Source organism: Artemia sp. Qi Xiang Cuo, chromosome 1, assembly GCF_049724085.1.
Source record: "Artemia sp. Qi Xiang Cuo chromosome 1, ASM4972408v1, whole genome shotgun sequence".
Taxonomy (NCBI): Eukaryota; Metazoa; Arthropoda; class Branchiopoda; order Anostraca; family Artemiidae; genus Artemia; species Artemia sp. Qi Xiang Cuo.
This window is the reverse complement of record NC_142794.1, coordinates 50,047,478-50,067,458: the sequence shown is the minus strand read 5'-3', so window position 1 is coordinate 50,067,458 and position 19,981 is coordinate 50,047,478. Positions and strand designations below refer to the sequence as shown.

The 19,981-nt window shown below is 36.1% G+C and overlaps 1 protein-coding gene across 1 annotated transcript in view; it reads right to left on the bottom strand.

Annotated features, from left to right (window-relative positions):
* LOC148956437 (uncharacterized) overlaps positions 1-19,981 on the bottom strand; it is a 570,204-nt gene that overhangs the window by 387,823 nt on the left and 162,400 nt on the right. The window contains 5 exon segments of the mRNA XM_089090886.1: positions 2,568-2,835; positions 5,013-5,377; positions 7,115-8,519; positions 11,791-16,865; positions 19,168-19,441. Coding sequence (XP_088947012.1) covers positions 2,568-2,835; positions 5,013-5,377; positions 7,115-8,519; positions 11,791-16,865; positions 19,168-19,441 — 7,387 coding nt within the window.

The window sequence follows — 19,981 nt, the reverse complement described above, 5'->3', positions numbered from 1 at the left end:
AATTGAGACGGAAAAGAGAAAGCAAGACATAAAAAAAGAATTTTGTATAAGAATTCTGGAAAATACCCACAGTGTATAATTTCCACTGACAAGTTCACTCCCTGGAAACTTCCTTCCCCATGGAAAAAATCCCAGCAGAAAATTTGTCCCCCCCCCCTTACCCAAAAATGTATGCCTACATCCCAATAACAAATACTATGCGCAAACAATGGGCAACTTTTATAACTTAAAGACCTTTCCCCTGGGGCTATGGGAGGGGGTCATGTTATACCCAAAGGCATAGTTATTGGGCCTTTCAACTATGATGAACAAAATGGCTATCCCAAAATTTTGATCAAATGATTTCGGGATAAACGGGGCAGAGGGCCTAGTTACCCTCTAAAATTTTGGTCACTCACAAAGAGCATTAGAACTTTTAATTTTCGTTCGAATGAGCCCTCTCCCGATAATCTAGGACCACTAGGTCGATACGATCACCCCTGGGGAAAAAAACAAAAAAAACACGCATCCGTGATCTTTCTTCTGGCACAATACAAAATTCCACATTTTTGCAGATAGAAGCTTGAAACCTATACACTAGGATTCTCTGATACGCTGAATCTGATGGTGTGATTTTCATTGAGATCACTTGACTTTTAGGGGCTGTTTTCCCCCCTTTTTCGAAAATCAGGAAAATTTTCTCAGGGTCGCAACCTTTGATGGGTAAGACTAATCTTAATGAAATTTATATATTTGAAATCAGCATAAAAATCCGATTGCTTTGATATATCTATTGGTATAAAAATTTCGTTTTTTTTGGAGTTTCGGTTACTATTGAGCCGGGTTGCTCCTTACTTACAGTTCGTTACCACGAGCTGTTTGATACATTAAATGAATAACAATATTGAGCATTATGAAAAAAATGAAATCATTATACAATCACAGAGATGTAAACTTGATTGGATTCATTTCATTTGTTGGTTGTCCTGGGTTCCATGGTAGAAATGGCTGTTCACTTTGACTTTATATTATTATATGAATTTGCTTCTTTGTGCCTTAGGTTTTAGCATGGATTTTGACATTACCTTGATTTTTTTTTTCGGAAAACGTTTTCTAGCGTTCTTTGTAATTAACACAAAGCACGGGAGAGGGGTGTTTGTCATATAATCACTTTTGACTATTGAAATGGGCACTAAAACTCAAATTTCCAATAGAATGAGCTCCCTTCCAAGTTTCTATAGTCACACCTTTCATATGAAGCAGCTGGAAGAAAATACATTGAAGGCATCTGGCTCTTTATTTAGGTGGCACTGCATCACAAAAGCAGCTATATTGAGCATTGGAAAGGGAATTGTTCGGCACGAAGGTTATGCCTTTGGTCACACTTTCAAATATATTAAAACGAACTAATCAACTTCTTACATACAACCATTGATACCCAACTGCTCCAAGACTTTGACAACGATTTTACGTCAATAATTTACAGCAAAAGATTTATAAAAATATTTTTTACATCTTTTGAATACTACTTTACTTAAGGGCTCTCAAGACCTGAGCCAGGACCAAGGGCTAAGAAGTTTCAATTTGACCACCTAGAAAAATACAGCAAATGGCAAAAATTTATCAGTATTTGCAAAAAATAGTCATTTTTTGGCTTTTCTGCACCTGGTCTTTGTCTATTATGTTTTGGCCATCCTCTCGTATTTAAAGGGCTTCCTTATCGCAACGGAGAGAACGACCTAAGCTGCCACCTGAAAGATTATGACGTGATAATTAATTACAGTTTGAGGGCTTAGCGAAGTATGATGGCATAAATCCATTAAGTATTTTCATTTCTTCTGATATTCACAGCTGAGGGGTTGGCAGTTATACCCATGCCCAGCTTCAAGATCGCTATTTCATCTGTACGCACTAGAAATTAGACAAGATCATTTTGACAAGGTGTATGTTCGGGAGACCACCCTAATACATGGTAACATATGTTGGTGTTACGTTTCAAACTTCGGGCTCCAACTTCTAAGAGGCAAAGAATACTTGGAGTTGGAAGATCAACCAACCGTTACTTCAAGCTCAGACTCCTTAACTTTTATTTTGAATAAATCTAAACCTATTGGTACAAATTGACATCAAATGTGGTTCCTTAATAGGGCCCGACGAATATATCGGCCGATCGATATTATGGGGCCGATATGACGGTCAGTGTCATTATCTGATATCGGAAAAAACAAATCGGTTATCGGTCGATATGTATATTTTTTGTATACGAAACTTGTCCAGAAGATGGCACCAGGTTTCCTCAGGTAATTTTTGCCTGTCTAGTCGTTAGGGTGGAGTCACCAGCTAAGTCTGACCGTGATGGAGAGAGCAGCAAAGTTGAGTCAAATGAAGTCAAAGCATATTTGTTGTCAATACAAACCCGGCACAGCAATGTTCCAAATGTATGGTGACTTCAAGAGCGTACATCTTCTATCAAAACGATTAAAAAGAATTTAATAAACCACAAATTTCTGTTTAATGAGTGTTCACTTGCGTAGGTGAAAGATCCAACATTATGTTTTTTGTATCTAATAAATAAGATGGAAACTTACCTGAGCATAATGAGAGACGATCCCACATTTGCTTTTGCCAATCATTCTGCAATTTCACCACATCTAAATAATTTTGTATCTTTTCTTGGGCCCAATCAAGAAGTTCGCAGTTGGATTGAAGGTTTTCACATAACCCTAAATAACGTTCAAGTAGATCGTCTGTTTTTACAGAAGATGGATGCGCATCTTGTGACACAGAAAGGCTCTTGAATTTTTCACATATTGTTCCGATAAGCCGTTTATAGGACTGCGCGTCTTGTAGCAAATTCTGAAACAAATTGTTTTGTTTTAGCAAGATCTAAATGCTAAAATAAGAAATAACATAAAGAATTGAAAATTTCAGCTGTTTTACTTCTGATTTAGATTGATTTTACCAATCATGAGATTAAAAGAAAAAATTGCTTTTAAAGTCTGAATCTGACTAAAGTAGTACCAAGTTTTCTAAGCATTATTATATTAGTCTGCGACAGTGCATGGACCAAAAAAAGAGAAAGAAACGATATCATATAAAAATTACAACTATACATTTGCCACACACTTACTTTTCCTTACAGTGCGAGAAGTATAATATTTTTTAAGGAGTGGACGCAACTCGCACCACATAATTTCTACAAAGACGTTTAAGAAAAAAAATCTATATGCTGTTTATCCTAGAAACCAATTCCAGAACTTAAGTTTTTTTAAATTGTAAATACGCTAGCTAGAAAAAGAAAAGGCCATTGTTATTTGCGTGGGTGGTGTCGAAAGGTTAAACAATCAGCAGAAATACACCTAAACGGTTCTAGACGTTTATCCCCCCCCTCCGGCGAATACCCCCTGGTAAAATGCCCCCCAGAAAATACCCCCCCCCCCCCCGTGTAAAATAAGGCTTTCCAAATTTGCGAATTTTATTTGAGTTTTTTTTTCTATTTCCGTAGGGGGAATTAATTTTGGTACTTGTGTATTATTCGCACTCACTCAAGCTTACGCTGTGTAAAACTCGAGGACAAACCGGTTTCTTCGTCAGTGTCTTTCATCTTAGCATGAGACAAGACAAAGATAAGTGACAGAATAGATGGGAAATACATAATTTGGGCTATATTTGGGCAGTTTGAAGTCAGAAAACAAATCCTTCTAGGTGTGGCCACTGCCACTAAAAAAATTACAGAAGAATAGCGAGGTATCTGGATATTTTGTTAACTAAAAAAAAAAAAAAAAAAAAAAAAAAAAAAATCCCAGTAAAAAGTAAATGTAATGTTTCATTGAAGTGTTTTTTCTCAGTCTTAACTGTTTTTTTTTTTTCAATGACCGATTTTCCAAACATTAAGTACTTTTATTAGGTTATTGTAGTGTTTCATTTAAGTGTTTTATTATGATCGCTGATCAAAGTTTATGTTACTTGTGCCTTTCATTTATTTTATTTTACTATGTTCATGGCCTTATAGTTTGGCTTTAAAATACACTTCTCTATCTATCTATCTAATATGCAGAATAATTGGACCAAACACATTTTGTTTGCAGACTTGCTATACTTTACCCCCCCCCCCCTAATATGCAAATCTATAGCCCGAATTTATTTCTAAAGTAACGAAAAAACTGGTATATTCTCGAATTTTACTACCGAAATTCCTCCCCCCTACGGAAATAAAAAAAAAAAACTCAAATAAAATTCTCAAATTTGGAAAGCCTTAATTTCCACGGGGGGGGGGGGGTTATTTTACGCGGGGGGTATTTTCCGGGGTTTGGGGGTATTTTCCACGCGGGGGGGGGGGTTTCCAGGGGGTAACCGCCGAGGGGGGGGGGTAAACGCCGGCCACCCACCTAAACAAAGGATAAGTGTCTTGAAATATGTTGAAAAACAGGTTTTAAGCAGCCCAATACATAAAAAATATTTATTCTCACCGAAAAAGGGTTTTAATTTTCTAACACTGCTTGTTGAAAATTAAAACCGTTTTCATGTTTAAAATTTTTTTTTGTTTTTAATGGAAAACAGTGTGGTCTAAGAATTATTCTCACCCCCCCCCCCCAAAAAAAAATAACTAAAGGTTATGGTTATGCAGAGGAAAGTTCTCAGCAATGACCGTAATCATCGTATTTCAGCGAACTGAATCTATGTAGGGACGTGTAATGATATTATAATAGGCATACTAGCAGTTAAATATTATATTTTTGACTGGACATATTTCTTGCTCTTTCCCAGTTTTAAAAGAGACCTAAAAACATAGTTCTTAAGCAAGAAGGTCCTTAAAGTTATTTAAATATATGATTTTTTATGTAGCAACCTGAAAGAAAAAAAACCTCTCTCTCCCGAGAAAAAGACAGAAATAGTATCGCAGAAAAGACTTCTTAGCAAAGATCAGAATTAATAGATACCAGGTCTCTAGATTTTTACAAATACACGCACTGATATTGAAATAGGCATAGTAGTAGCGGCAAGTACAGAAAGAGTGTTCACTGAAAATATACCTTATTCTTTCCCAGCTTTGAACGAAGGTCTTGCAAAGATGTCCAATTAACACTGTCAAGAGCTGGGACTATTTTTTCTGCATTTTCAATCCAAGCAGTTGCATTAGAAATTGTATCTTGGTAATTAATTTGCTGTTGGAGCAGAAGCTCTTGATTTTTCTGTTGATCAAGGATCTTTATTTCCAGCATGTCCCACCTTTCTCGTAATTCCCTTAAATCACAACGTATCTTTTCTCTACCAACAGCAGAGGTATCAGGAAAAACACGCTCTCCAAGAGAAGTAAGTGATCCGAACTTATGTGGAGCAGCATCACGCTCTAGAACAAGCTTTTGAATATGATCTTCGATATCTTCATTTATTGTTCCTAGGAGCGAAAAAAAACGATTAAAACATAGAAATATACACCCAATTCGTAAACAAGCATCCAACTCAAATAGTGGTTATATGCTCAAAAGTTTCTAGGACCCCAGATCAATAATAAAGCTAAATGTGAGCATATTTTTTTTATCCAAGAGAGATTTTTTTTTTTTTAGAAGATTCAAATTGCATATACAAAAACAATTTAAGCAGACAAAAAAAGAGGGAGATTGGAAGGAAAGCAAGAAATATAACACCAAAGTGTTTTTTTTTCGGTAAATCATATAAAAGTTAGAAAAGATTTCTGATAGCAGCAGAGACAAATAAGACCCTTTCCAGGATTTACATTTTGATTATTAGATAGGTTTAGCTGTTTACATTTACTGAACTTGATCATATTTTCAAGATTATTTTAAAAAAAAACTATTTATTGTTGCCACTTTGCGGATTAAAGTTACTTTACCAACTAAAAGAATGTTTAATTAAGTTTAAAAAAAAGTTTTGATCAAATGAAGTTTAAGCTACGTGAAAAACCTTTTTCCAAATTATGTCTTGAAAGGCGGCAAATTGAAAGGGTACCTGTCTTGAATCCGATAAACACGCAATAAGCGAAGTTTCGTTAATACTAATGAAATAAAAAAAAATAGGACAAAATTTAATAGTCTAGAAACAAATTTGGGCTATATATTTGCCCACTAGGGGGGGGGGGGGGTAAAGCATAGCATGTATTAAATATGTAACCTAATCTAAGTGCCTTTTTTTTTGCCCCTATAACCCCAAAAAACTAAAGTTTAAATCTTTGTCACAGAGTGAACAAAAACTCACTAGCTAGCGGAAACCTGTTTTTCAAATGGTGTCTTTAAAATACTCTATGTGGTTCATTGCGTGTTTATCGGATTCAAGAGAAGTACCATTGAAAGTTAATATCAGACATCACCAATTCATTCATCAAGGCTGATAATCATATGCGTATATCTAGCTCCAAGCTGTGGAAATTACATAAAAATTTTGAAGTTGGGTTTCCGTCCTGTTATTATATTCACATTAGCTTCGAAATTGAATTGAACTTCGTTCTATTTGAAACTGTGTTTGCAAAATAAGTATCCACTTGCAGAGGATGAAAACAAAATTCAACAAGAACTGATGCTACCACCACCGCACTATATGTCTTCTCTTAAAAGAAAAAATTACTGAAAAAAATAGAGGCAGGAAATGAAATGAAAAAATAGGAAAGGAAATGAAAATAGGAACAATAGTAAGGCATAAATCAAATTTGATCAGATCCAGTTAATGACGTTTTTTTACCACTTAATAAACAAAAAGCGGGGAAAAGTGAGGTGGGTGTATTCATCAAGGCAGCAAAGACAGGTTGATTATAGAAACACTGCAGAGAATTCGACAAATCGTAGATATTACAAGACTTAGTGGGGTGTGGGTTCAGTCTTTACCTATTTCCTTACGCACGTGTCTAAAGATGGCTACGACAGTATTAAAAAAACACTAGCGCTAAAGGTTGGTTTAGATGATTGTATTACAAAGAAAAAATGAAAGAAGAAAATGACAAAACCATGGCCAAACCGAGCATTTCTAAGTGGTATTGCCGCCCCCCCCCCCATCCTGGATACATATTTGAGTTTTATACTAAATTCTTACGATTTGAGTTGGTGTTTGATTGAATTTATTTATTTATCCTTGTTTTTTTAAAAGAGACGCTTAAAAAGATTTAAAGTAACTAATAGCTTACCTTTGATAACACTTTCTACTATTTCTTCAGTTGAAACTATCCAAGTCAAAAGATCCAAAAACTTTTCTTCGTAGGTGGCATGGTCGGTGACTACGCATTCCCATTTAGTAATCCATTCTTTGCTTAATATGTGCAAGCTTTGATACCTATTGCTTAGCTGTATGATAAATGGCTTAATGCGCTCAACTCCACTAATAGTAAGGAGTATATTGGCTTGATCTACAAAGTTATCTACTTCTTTTTCATACTGGATGATTATTTCTCTTTTTTTCTTAAAAGAGCTTAATTGTTTCTCCTTTTCGTCTAAAGTACTAAGGAGATCCATCTGTCGAAATACTGCTTCATTGTCTTTAAACCAAGAACCCAATAACTCCATCCCTGATTCAAATTTAGTCCATAAAGACAAAGCATTTAAGATTTGTTCTTCCGAGGCATTTAAACAATTCAGATGATTTGTCCATGTCTCTTCAAGCTCTTGAGCGCACTTCCGTAAAATAGTTCCACCTTTTGATGAAGTAGAATGACACACACGTTTGGTCAAGCTATTGATCATTGTCAATTGGCTATCTCCCAATTGCTTATTTGATTTTAGCTCTTTTATCACTGACATTTTGCGATGAAGTTCTGCTCTTTCACCGCTAGGGCTTTGACACGGCTGATATTTACCACGTTGCAGCAAAACCCAGTTCTGAAACTCGTTCGTCAGTAAAAGAAGCTGAGAATGTTCTGATATACAATTTTCTAACTTAACCATTAAATCTTTCGACTTCTTACCAATATCAACAAATAGTTGCTTGATGGAGGAAATATACACATGAAGGCTCTTATCTTGCGTTTGTTCAACAAGCTTCTTAGAACGGGAGCAAACAGCTTCCACGAGGTTTTGATGAGTCGTTATCTCGGAATGAACAAGTCTATGGTTTTGTAACTGAGCCTTTTTTTCTTGCAAGGTACCCTTGAGATCAGTTTGCTGCTGCATCACTTGTTCAATATCTCGAAGCCACCTCGTCAGCTCTTCTTGACTAGTTGTAAATTCCGCAAACTGTTCCAAGCATGCATCCATTTTTTGTAACGACACCTCAACATCATCACTGTATATTTCCCATCGATCACGTAGCATTCGCAACTGTTGCCTAATAGATTCTCTTCCTTCTGGCGCAGTGTGACTGTACAGTCTTTCACCAAGTTCAATTAGATTATCAACTTCAATGGAAGCTTCACTTCTTCCTTCATTCAAATCTGAAAGCTTTGCCCTCTTTTCTGATAGAACCTTCATATCCCCAACGATTTCACTACACATTCTTAGGAAATCTTCCGATTCGTCTATCCATTCGATCATTTTCTTAAATTGGTCATCGAACGAAATATTCTCTTTTAAATATTGCTCGTAGCGAAGTATCATTTCCTAGGGGAAAAACAAATGTAAATAGTGATTAAGACAAAAAATGAAGAAAAAGAAAGACAACTTGCTAAGAAAATAATTTATATTCTGCATTTAACTATAGATAGTCAAGTCTATGAAGAAACTACAAGATATGTAGATAGTCAAATCTACACACCATAAGATTCTTGGTCTTTGATTTTAACTGATAATAAGACAATCAAAGTTCAAACGAAATTAAAGAGTGACGTGAAAACTAAGAGTAAACACTGTTTATCCACACATACGCATTTAACGGCGAGAAAGGCAATCACATCCTGAACTACTCTTCTACTCTTTTAACTAAAATTAAACATTTCTAAAGGTTACATTTCAAGTGCTGTAACACAAGAGCAGAGTAATTTTTTTTTACCACTGTGTTTCGACACCGGAAAGAACTCTTCTTCAAAGACAATCCATAAACAAAACACTTTCAATTAACAATAACTTTTACTTTTATACTTTCATATGAAAATATTTCCTGAGTATTTCTATAAACATCAATGTAACTCTAACCTAAAAAGAGGGGGGAGTTCAATGGGGTGGCAGTCTCACTAATATATAGAATAGTTTATGCTTGTTTAATTTTTTAGTGCTGCTCTTTACTTTCAATTGAGAAACCACAATTTATATCTCTATTCATTTATATTATGATATTCAGAATTTTCCAAAATACAAGGGTGAGTGAGGTTCTCTTAATCCCCCTTAATCTTTATATCTTATGGTCTACTTTTATTTCACATTGTTCTACATTTAAGCCCGTGATTTCTGCTAAGAATTGCCGCTATCACAACAAGAGGGGAGCTAATGCTCTTGCATCACCCATATGGGTCATTTAGACCAAAGACATTCCTAAAAATGAAGGGATGTTATAGGACCCCCCCCCCCTGTATATTTATCTTAAGGACCTATTATTTAAAGTTTGAAAACATGGAATATTTAATGATTTAGCTCCGTTCTCTCCCCTTGATACCACAAAAAGGTCGCTGACGTTTCCACTATTATTTAGCTCGCAAATGTGCAATAAGGTATAAACGTTAGCACTAATGAGCAAATAGAACAATGCAAATGGGGTATATTTGAGATGTGTAAGATGTACCTCCTTCGAACCCGAAAAGAAATTATCCTTGGAGCTACCTTTTTGCTCTGGTGGCGGCCATCGGCAGGATTTCGGCAACATCTTTTCACCTGCCTTTGAAAGCGTTCTGATCACTTCCACTCGAGTATACAAAAGAATAGCACCGATTCGTCAAAAAGACCCGGCGAAAATTTCACAATCACCTAGAAACATGAACCGGACTCTGTGCGATACGAAGAATAATGGGACCGATTTTACTTTCAGTTACAGAGCGATACCAGCCAACCTCCGAAAAAAAATTACAAGCATGTCATTTTGGTTGACTTTAATGTAACAGTGGCGGTATCAGAGCACCACACGAACATGGTAGCTTAAATGCAAGAGGAGAGCAGGATTTTTGCAGTGAAAATGCACTAAGCACTGGCTTTAATCACTGAAATCAACGAAACCTGACGTCCTCTGATGGATAAACTGAAAACATGACCGATAACAAGCTAATATGCAGGAAGATGGAAGTTATCCGTAGTTGACACCATTTTTCTACTCCTTGGAGATTTTGATTCAGGTCGAACTCAACTTTTGTGTAAGGATCTTCCAGGGGCAACAAAAATTCCTAGATTCCGAACCGAGCCTCTTTGTAACCCTGTCAGAAAACACTCCTATATCAAAATTCTGTCCGCAAAATTCTAAAATATCTCGAAAACAGCTACTCCCCTCACGATTTCGGAAGAAATTGACCACCCGTTCACTTTTTACTAATTTGCAGCTATTGCTTCAAACAGGAAATTATTTTCAAATGTATAGAAAATGAATTGGTACCAATAAATTAACCAATTCAAAATATTGCTTAAACAAAACTACTGGTAGCACTTGCCACCTATCCCCCAATAAATTTTCTGGGGAGTCTGTATGATACCCTAGCTTCCCGATTTCACCTCTGTGCCCCTAGGCAGGTAAATGTAATATTTTATGCTACATAGAAAACGACTATTGCAATGAGAGGGTCCCTATTCTCTCTCCCCCCCCCCCCCAATACCTAGCACCAATAATAAAGGAGTATATAAAGTATTTCCGAGAATTAAGAGGGGCTAGATATCAATTTCCACCACCACAACCGCCCCTTCCTCAAAAATCATTTTATATTTATCTGAGAACTCAGTGGAAAATTGGATATTTAAACCTTAAAGTGAACTCTCTGAGGCATCTGACCCCTTTCCCCCCACCGTGAATAAGTTCCGTTATTCGATTTTCTAGGACTATTTCCTCGATAAAAAAAACATGCATCTCTGAATTCCAGATTTTCCTTCTAAAAAATGTAAAATTCCACAATTCTTGTATACGGAAGCTTGAAACCTCTACAATAGGGTTGTATGATGTGCTGAATCTATTAATGTTGTAATTTTTCATCAAGATCAATTGGCCACTTGTGGGTGTTTTCCTCCCCTTTTTCGAAGATCTGGTAAATTGTTCTAGGGCTTCTAGATTCTGATGCGTAAGTTCAAACTTGACGAATTATGTATATTTGTAATCTCCATAAAATCAGAATCTCTTGATGTATATATTGTTATCCAAACTCCTATTATCCCTGGTCACTTCTTATTTACGGTCCGTTACCACGAACTGTTTGATGCCATTTTTGTTTAACTGTCAAACCGGCAGTTAGAACTATCTTCCTTTGTCCTTCTCATGCACAGTTGGCCAAGGACTATAAAAAAGATACCTAGCCAAGGTACACAAAACGAGAAGCTGATCCAACCAGATGAATATTATTTGATCATTCTAACAAGTCAACAAAGACATGGTTTTAGCATCTGCCCTTTCCTAAGATAGCCTGATCTAAGCTGTGAACCATATAACCTTGCAGAAGCTTTCAGACGTAATGACTTATAACAATGAGCATTACGTATAATTACTCGTACTTAAACCTTTACATGATTAATATGTTACCAAATCAAAATTTATTTTGCAGGTGGGCCTATCCCACACTAAAAAAAAACTAGATCCTTAAATACTGTGCAAACTGATAGAAAGTACGGCGGCAATTTCAAGTTTAATGAAGTTTACTAATGATTTTGATCAAGAGTACCCCTAACCATGTTCCACGAGAAATACAATATTAGAGATGAGACGCAGGCAAAGGAATTCTAAGAAAAAATATAATAGTTAAATAAGACTTACTTTACTCGTATTCTTCAATGACTGGTGACGAGAAGCTAGCTGCGTTGCTTGAGCTGCGATTACTGGGTCAGAATCCAATGTTTGGCACCGTTCGACTATACTTTGGAATTCTTGAGTTTTAGATGCAACTGCGGTTTCTAGTGAGCGAAGTTTCTCAAGGTGATCTCGCTTAGTTTCAACAGTTGGCTTCAAAGTTTGATCTTTAACCTGCAAATCCATTAGCTTTAACCATTTCATCAGACCATTTACATCAGATTCCAGCTGGGCTGTTTTTTCACCAGCCTTAGAAAGTTCTTTAATTTTAAGTTCACAGCCGTCAATGAATGTAGCAAAGCTCTTTTCAAATCCATTGACTTCGTCTAATAACGATTTGAAAACTTGACTATCCTCAGCTTGTAAGGCATCTCCGATAAGCTCAACGCAATGAGAAATCATTAAATTACATTCAGGCTTCTTGGAAATTACTCTTTCAATTGTTTCTATATCCGGGCTCTCAGAGGACAGTTCACTACTCGTTTCCGAAATAATTGATGTTTCTGTTTTGAGCTCCGTTAACCAGTCTCGTAATTTTTCAACTTCTTTTGCACAGCTTTCGTATTTGTTAACAATTGTTTCGAGCTCATTTGTCTTTTTAAAGATTTTAGATCTTAGTTCACCATAGAAAGAAGAGATGTTACCAACTTTAATGATTGCTTCTGGATCTTGTATCTCTTCAAGCCTTTTGTTTAAACTAGCAATAATCACTTCGTGAGATTTGATTTCCTGACAGATTCCACGATAATTATGAAGGGTTGTCTTCATATCCTGGATAGTCGGTAAGTGCTGGGGACTGCTATTAATCCTTGCTTCCACTTCATCAATCCAAGATTGTACTTGTCGACAATTGTCATCGAAAGATGAAAGTTGTATGAGGATTCCTTCTACCTTTTTATAAAGAGTGTTAAGCTTGTCTAGCTGCAATTCCCAACAGTCCCTGAGCCTTCGCAACTCACAGCGAAGATTTTCACGATCACTTGGTGTTGTAAATGGAAAAAGAGCTTCTCCAGCTTCTTGCGCTTTCCCAAACTTATCCAATATTTCTTCTTTCTTTTTAAAAGAATTTTTGAGCGCTTGTAGTTTGCTTTGATAGAGCAAAGTGGGCTTCCCACCAGAGGCCGATATTTCCTGTTCATGTTCCCTTAAGCTTGACTCATAGGAACTTAGCCAGTTTTTAATTTCTTCTATTTTTGAGATATAGTTATCATAGTTAGTTTGAACAAATTTCATTCTTTCAAAGAGATCCAAGAAAAAATTTTGAACTGCAGTATGCCTAATACTGAGATGATTAACGTATTGTTGAGTATGCACCTGTGGGTTTATTTCTACCAGCTTCTTGGAAGCAGAATCTAATTCTTGCAATTGTCCCCTCTTTTCATCAATCTCCACGACAATGGGTTCGGCATCTTTGATCTTTTCTTTAACTTCACACAAGGCTATTGGGGCTGCAGACTCTTGGCGAGTAATACTTTCAATGTTTCTTAGCCATGAGGCAATGTTTTCGCTCAAATCTTCGTATTTGCGCCAAAGATCAACTTGTTTAGAATATTCTTCAATCGTATTACTGCAAAGAGTCCGAATTTCAATAATCCTATTTTGAACTGAATCCAACGCTTCATCAATTTGAGCAACGTAATCTTGTTCCACCACTTTTTTCAATAGGGTAGCTGCATTTCTTAAGTCCATCAACTTCTTTTCCATCACATCGACAGAAGCCTGAACATCTTCAAGATTCTGAAGGGCTGCTTTCACGCTATATACGTCTGTTGCTTCGTCAACATGGGACCAATTTAGCTTTTCTGCACTCTGGCTCAAACCCCTTTGAAGGATTCCTAAACAATCGTTGTATTTCTTTTCAATGTGCAGATAAAGGGTGCGTATGACTTTTTCCGTGAGGGCTGTTAGAGAATCATGACGTTTTTGGACGCAATTAGCTTCTTTTATCAAAGAAGCAACATCTGTCGAAGTAAAGTTTTCTTTTAACTCGGCAATTTTTTCTTTAACTTCTTTAAATTTTCCTGGGAAAGCAGAGAGCTCACTTTTAAATTTTCTACATGTCAGAAGTCTCTCCATAACTTTATGATTTTCGCCTGATACATCTTCACATTTTGACACAGTTTCCCGAAGAAATCCAAGAAGCTCATTTAATTGTTTTAAGCTGTCCCTTATCACACTTTCTTGCTCACTGAGGTTTTTAGCTGTGCTAGCCAGTTCCGTAGCTGTGTCTTCTAAATCTTGCAGCTCACTTTCAATGATTAAAGTCCAAGATTTAAGGGTAGGAATAGACCTTTCTTCATTAAGATTGACCAGCTGTCTTATTCTATCAGACAAGCTAGCAATAAGACTTTCATAGCTTGGAAGTTCATTGCGATATTTAGACAAGCGAATATTAACGAGCTCTTGCTCTATAAGGCATCCTTTAGCTTCTTGCAAGCTTTCTTTTGTTTCACTAACCCAATTTAAAACCTCATCTTTAATTTGCTGTGCCTGGCGCCAAATTACAACTTGTGTTTCAAGGTTCTGTAGCAAGATAGATGCCTCATTCACAATTCTATTGTAGAAGCTGGTCAAATAATCAACTTCTACTTCTAAATCGTTTGTCTCAAAGTCTTCAATACATTTTAATGCACTGATAAGACTAGTCATCAATTTTACGGTTGATTCAAAAGCAGGTTTTTGGGATTTTGCAAAATCTTGGACCTTCTTTAATTTTAGTGCCAATGCTGCGGCCTCAGAAGGCTCGGAAGCAATAGTGCCCTTTACTTCTTGTAATGTGTCCTTGTAGGGAGACAATACTGACTGAAAAATTAACTTCGTATCAAAAGCCTTCTTCCACAGCAAAATGAGGTCATTAAACTGCCTTTGTTTTTCCAACAAGCAATTATCAATTAAATCAAAGTCAGATATTTCATTCAGTACTTTTTGGACAGTGTTATTATAACTTGAATCAAGCTCAACAATATTTTTTCCGAGTGAGTTGATTTTTTCCTTGTATGCGACGTTCAAGGAGCTCTCTTCCGTCAAACAATTGATTGCTTGGTAAACTTTAGTAATACCCTCTAATGAGCTTTCAGTTGGTTTGAGCTCATTTAGTTTTTCAGTACAGCTAGAAATCCAGCTTAAGAGTTTTTCTTCCGCGAGTCTAAGCTGGGACCACTTTTCATCTAAACTTTTGATGCTACCAATTTTTTCCCCAATGGCTTGTTTTAGGTCGACAATCATATGCTCGATTTCGTCGACTAAGGACTCCAGAGCAATGGGTGGACCTGTTGGTGTTTTAGTTATGATAAATTTGGGTTCTTGCTTTAACCTCTCAAGCTGGTTACAGTCTTCACGCTTCTTTTTGCACTCGGTTTCTAATTCATCAAGATCGGAAGCTATTTGAGCCAGGTCTGTGACTGGAATTTTCTGGTTGTTAAGCTGTTGCCTAGCATCCTCCAAACTGTCTTTGTTTTCCTTGTACCAGTTACAAACTACAGACCACTGTTTAAGTATATCAATTTGAGTGGATATTTTATGGGCGACTTGTTCTTTCAGTTTATGTAGATCTGTCTCTTCCTGTTTATGCTTGGTGCCTAAATCAGGAAAATTAGTCATGGTATCCATCACTGATTGGAGCTCATTTTCATTTTCATGGACATAGTCATCAATAGAGTTGACAGAGAGCTCATCAGGATGGTCAAGTCTTGCTTCTTGCAAAACAAAATAGTGTTTTGTCTCGTTATACTTAGCTTCCAAAGCTTGCTTCGCTACAAGGGCATCGGAAATGACGTTTATGTCAGTCCGAGATGATTCGGCGACTCTTAGTACTCGGTTTTTGAGGTCAGAAATGTTTGTTCTGAGGCTTGAAAGTCCTTCTGGCGACAGAAATGGTGATATGCTGTCACAATTTATTGTTAACGCAATTATTTCTGCTTGTTGCTTAGAAGCAGCATTGCTAATTTCTCTGAGAGCTTCAAGGTGTTTCTCTAATTCTTCTATTGTGGGTGAATTCAGATCGCTCAATTTTACTTCCTCAGAGCTTTCTATCCACTGAAGAATTTCTCGAGTCTTTTGCTCTATCCTGTTCCAAGCGTTCGATAATTCTACTAAACGTGTCATTTGCTGATGAAGAGAATCACTGATACATTTCCATCGAGCTGAAAACGCTTCTACCTCATCTGGTGCACTGGTTTTACATTTTATTTGTTCACTAGCTCCAGCCAAAGCCTCAAGATAAGTGAATTTTTCTTGGCATTCTCTCTGGAGTCTTTCAGTCTTGGAAATTTCCTCTTGAACTTGTCCTAATTCATCAACTTTCGGTGTGCCAGCTAGAATTTCAACTTCAGTGGTATCTAGCCAAGGGCGAAGTTTAGATGCATTTGCCTTATATTCTTCCCAGTAAGTTAGGTCTTCTTTTACAGCTGTTGTTTGTTGATCGACAGTAGTTTGAAGATCTCCTATAACGTCTTTTAAAACAGTCACGTCTGAAATAGAGAGACCAGGGACTCCTTGTGCCGCTATTTGATTAACCTTATTGGCTTTAGACTCCATCTCTTCAACCTTTCTTAGTTTTAGCATTACCTGGGACTGCAGTTCGGTTGTGCGTGTGACTCGTTCTTCTGGAGATAATGCCGTATTAACTAATTGCTCAATTGTCTTCTTCGCAACTTTCATCCAGTTTTTTAGACCTTCTAGCTCACCAGAAAAATTGTGCAGCTGTTTTGTCAAGTCTTCCAGTGAAGCTATTTTACTATCTGCTAGTTGCTGGATATTATCCATTCGGTGTTCAATGTCATTCACTTCACCATCCAATTGTCTCTGTGCATTGGAGCTTGTTACTTTAGAAAGAGCATTTAATAATTCTTTCAGTTGTTTCAAGCTTTCTTCTGTTACAACTTTCATTTGAATACTCGCATCTTTACGTGCTCTTAGCTCAGCAATGGCTTGAATGGGGTCAATACGTTCGAAACTATGGTCAAGCCTTTCTTCTGCCTCACATAGAAGTTTGACTATTTCATCTCTCTGCTCTGTATACTCTGACCACAGGTGTTGTGAACCTGAAAAATTTTACAGTAGAATAATTGCACTAACTACAAAAGCTTCCTAAAAAATTGAAAAGGAATGTTAAATTACTTATGCTCATAATAAACACATCAGATTATAAATTAACTTAGATAAATTCATTTAAATAAATGTACCAACAGTAATAATGAAACTAACGGTTGACAGATATCCGTTGTCTACTATATCACAACGAATGGAAACCATGGCTTTCTAAGATCTGTAACCATTCCAAAATTTCCGTTTTCAATTGATACATAAATAAAGACAATCAGCGAGACTGTTACCCCTCCTCCTCAGAATCAAGTATCTTTGGGTAGCACTGGAACTGAAATATTTCACAGACTTCAGTTTAGGGAGTCGTAACCGTTGGACGACTGCTTACACATTTTTAAATATACTTCTGATCATTTTTTTCCGGAGGCAATTAAAGAATTTAGGGATTGTACTCTATATAAATCTAGTAGTAACTCAAGCTAAAACAGAGTTTATATCAAAGCAAGGTGAAAAGCGGTCTATTTTTGAAATAAAGGGTCGCATCTATTGTGTCATATTTACAGATATGTCTCATGTTTAAGATCGTTTATTTCAGACTAGGTTCCTGTTTATAAGATTTGAAAAATAGGTTCCGGGATCCAAACTAGGGGTCCAGATAAGTCACAGGCCTTTGTCCTGTGCATTCTTTTACATCAAGTTTCTCCATTTTCAAAAATTTTTATTGTATATCTTAGTACTTATTGTCCTATTAATGCGACTGACCTTAATTAAGGCCGCATACCTCCTTTTCAACTGTTTATAGTATTGAGCGGTGTGTAACAACTAACTTTCACCGGCAGTAAGCGAAACTACAAGAACAAAATTTTAAAATCATATATCAGAATCAATTGAATAGAATTGACCTAACAAATAACGATATCCTCCATCCATTCTTTTTCTCTTTTTTCTTTGCCCGGCCGATTTGTAAAGAACGCATGGTTGTGAATATTTAAGAGCCCTTTAAATCTGAAACTGAATGTTCAAGCACGCTTTTTAATAGTTTAAAATGACCGGGAGGCAATCAGCCATCCTTAAATGCCTCTTGTTTGCACCCTGGTGACTCTATGGTCCCGCAAGGTAAAACCGATCAAAACCTTAGGATAAACATTCCATTCGGATTGGTCTAGAATAAAAAGATTATATTTCCATGGTGAGGGACACAGTTCATGCAGGGCAAGAGGCTCAAATTGAGAAATTAATCAATTTTCCAAAGAAAAAGTTTAGTACAAAAGCTTGCATAATACGTCTTTCTAAAACATGAATAACGTAAAGAATTTAAAGGGGAATTACTATAGGTGCAAAATTTGGACCAGGCGTGCGAAAACAAGGCAGGACCTGATTCAGGGCCAAAACGAAAGATCTGCTTGGGTGCAAAAATAACGAGTTACTGATTGTGCGAAAGCAAGCTAAATCCTAACTCATTAAAGAATAGAAACTCAGTCCTAGCTCAGTCAACAGAGCTAAGAGTAAACATTGGTCAAAGTTCAAACAGTGGATTGTCCAGTTGCAAAATCATCTTAGTTCTAGCTCGGTGCATTCTGACTTATTCGAAAACGAGCTCAATTCGGTGCTAAGATGGTAAAGGTCATCCTCATTCGGTGCCAAAATTAGACAAGTCCAGTCGCAAAGATAAGATGATAAATTATACCAATAACGTACTTGAAAACAGGGGCTTTACAGAAGCATTTTAGTACCGAATGGGCTATGCCTCGTTAGAATCGAAATTACACAATAATTTTTGGTCTGTATAACTGGAAGGTCCCATCTGAAGATATCAAATCTCTCTTTTCCTCTTCCCTGACTTCCTATATAATAACGTAGTGTGTCAATGTCGACTTTTCATCATTCAGGATTATTTGGCGAAATATCCTAAACTAATAAGTGTTAGACATCAAAAATCAATTCTAGTAATTCGATTAATAACATCTAAAAATTCAGTAATAATTTGAACTCTAGGGAAATTTAGCCTTATAGGTTAACTTAAGGAGATTATCTGACCTATAAATATAAGACGTTCACTTTGTAAGAAACGTATAGCTCTACTACCACTACTACTGCAACCACTTTTCAATACTACTCCCTCCATAACTACTTCTGCCATGATAGTTTTCACAATGAAAATATCTGGGACAACAAGTTCTACCACTACTACTCCTACCGCTACTATTCTACCCATGACTGCCCTTGCTGAAATTTCTCCTTCGACGTCTATTCCTGTGTCTGTGGTAATTTTAGTTTGACTTCTTTTTCAGAAAGACTAACCTTTAAGCAGTCTTAGTTTTTCGACAGCTAAAGGGTGCACTTCATTCCATAGTGTCTCTAGCTTCTGGACTGATATCCTTAAAAATTCGGGCGCTGAAGTATTCCTTTGGAGGTTTCTGCCCGTTTGTATAAGGGCCAGAATGTTAGACCTTCTCTTTTCCAGATCCTGCATTACTCTCTCTTGTTCATGAAAGGTTTCTGACAGAGACTCTAGATTCTCTTCTGCTACTCTTCCAACGGAATGGCCACGAACGTATTCCAGGAACTGGATACTCTGGAAACAAAATATATAAACTAGTGATAACTTGTCAGGCAACACTATACAACGAATAAAACTTGACAGCTTTCTTGAAACCTTTAATATACATGAAACACAGGACAGACATTCCACAGGAACAATTAAACTAAAAGAGCTGTGTTGAGTTTTTATTATACTTCAGATTTCATTTTTTACGAACTAACATGGATTTGTAGATTTTTCTGGAATAGCATCACCAACAGACATGAAATTTTCAAATTATTCAGGAGAGCGGATGAATTGATATAACAATATGTGTATATATATATATATATATATATATATATATATATATATATATATATATATATATATATATATATATATATATATATATATATATATATATACATATATATGTATATATATATATATATATATATATACATATATATATGTATATATATATATATATATATATATATATATATATATATATATATATATATATATATATATATACATATATATATATATATATATATATATATATATATATATATATATATATATATA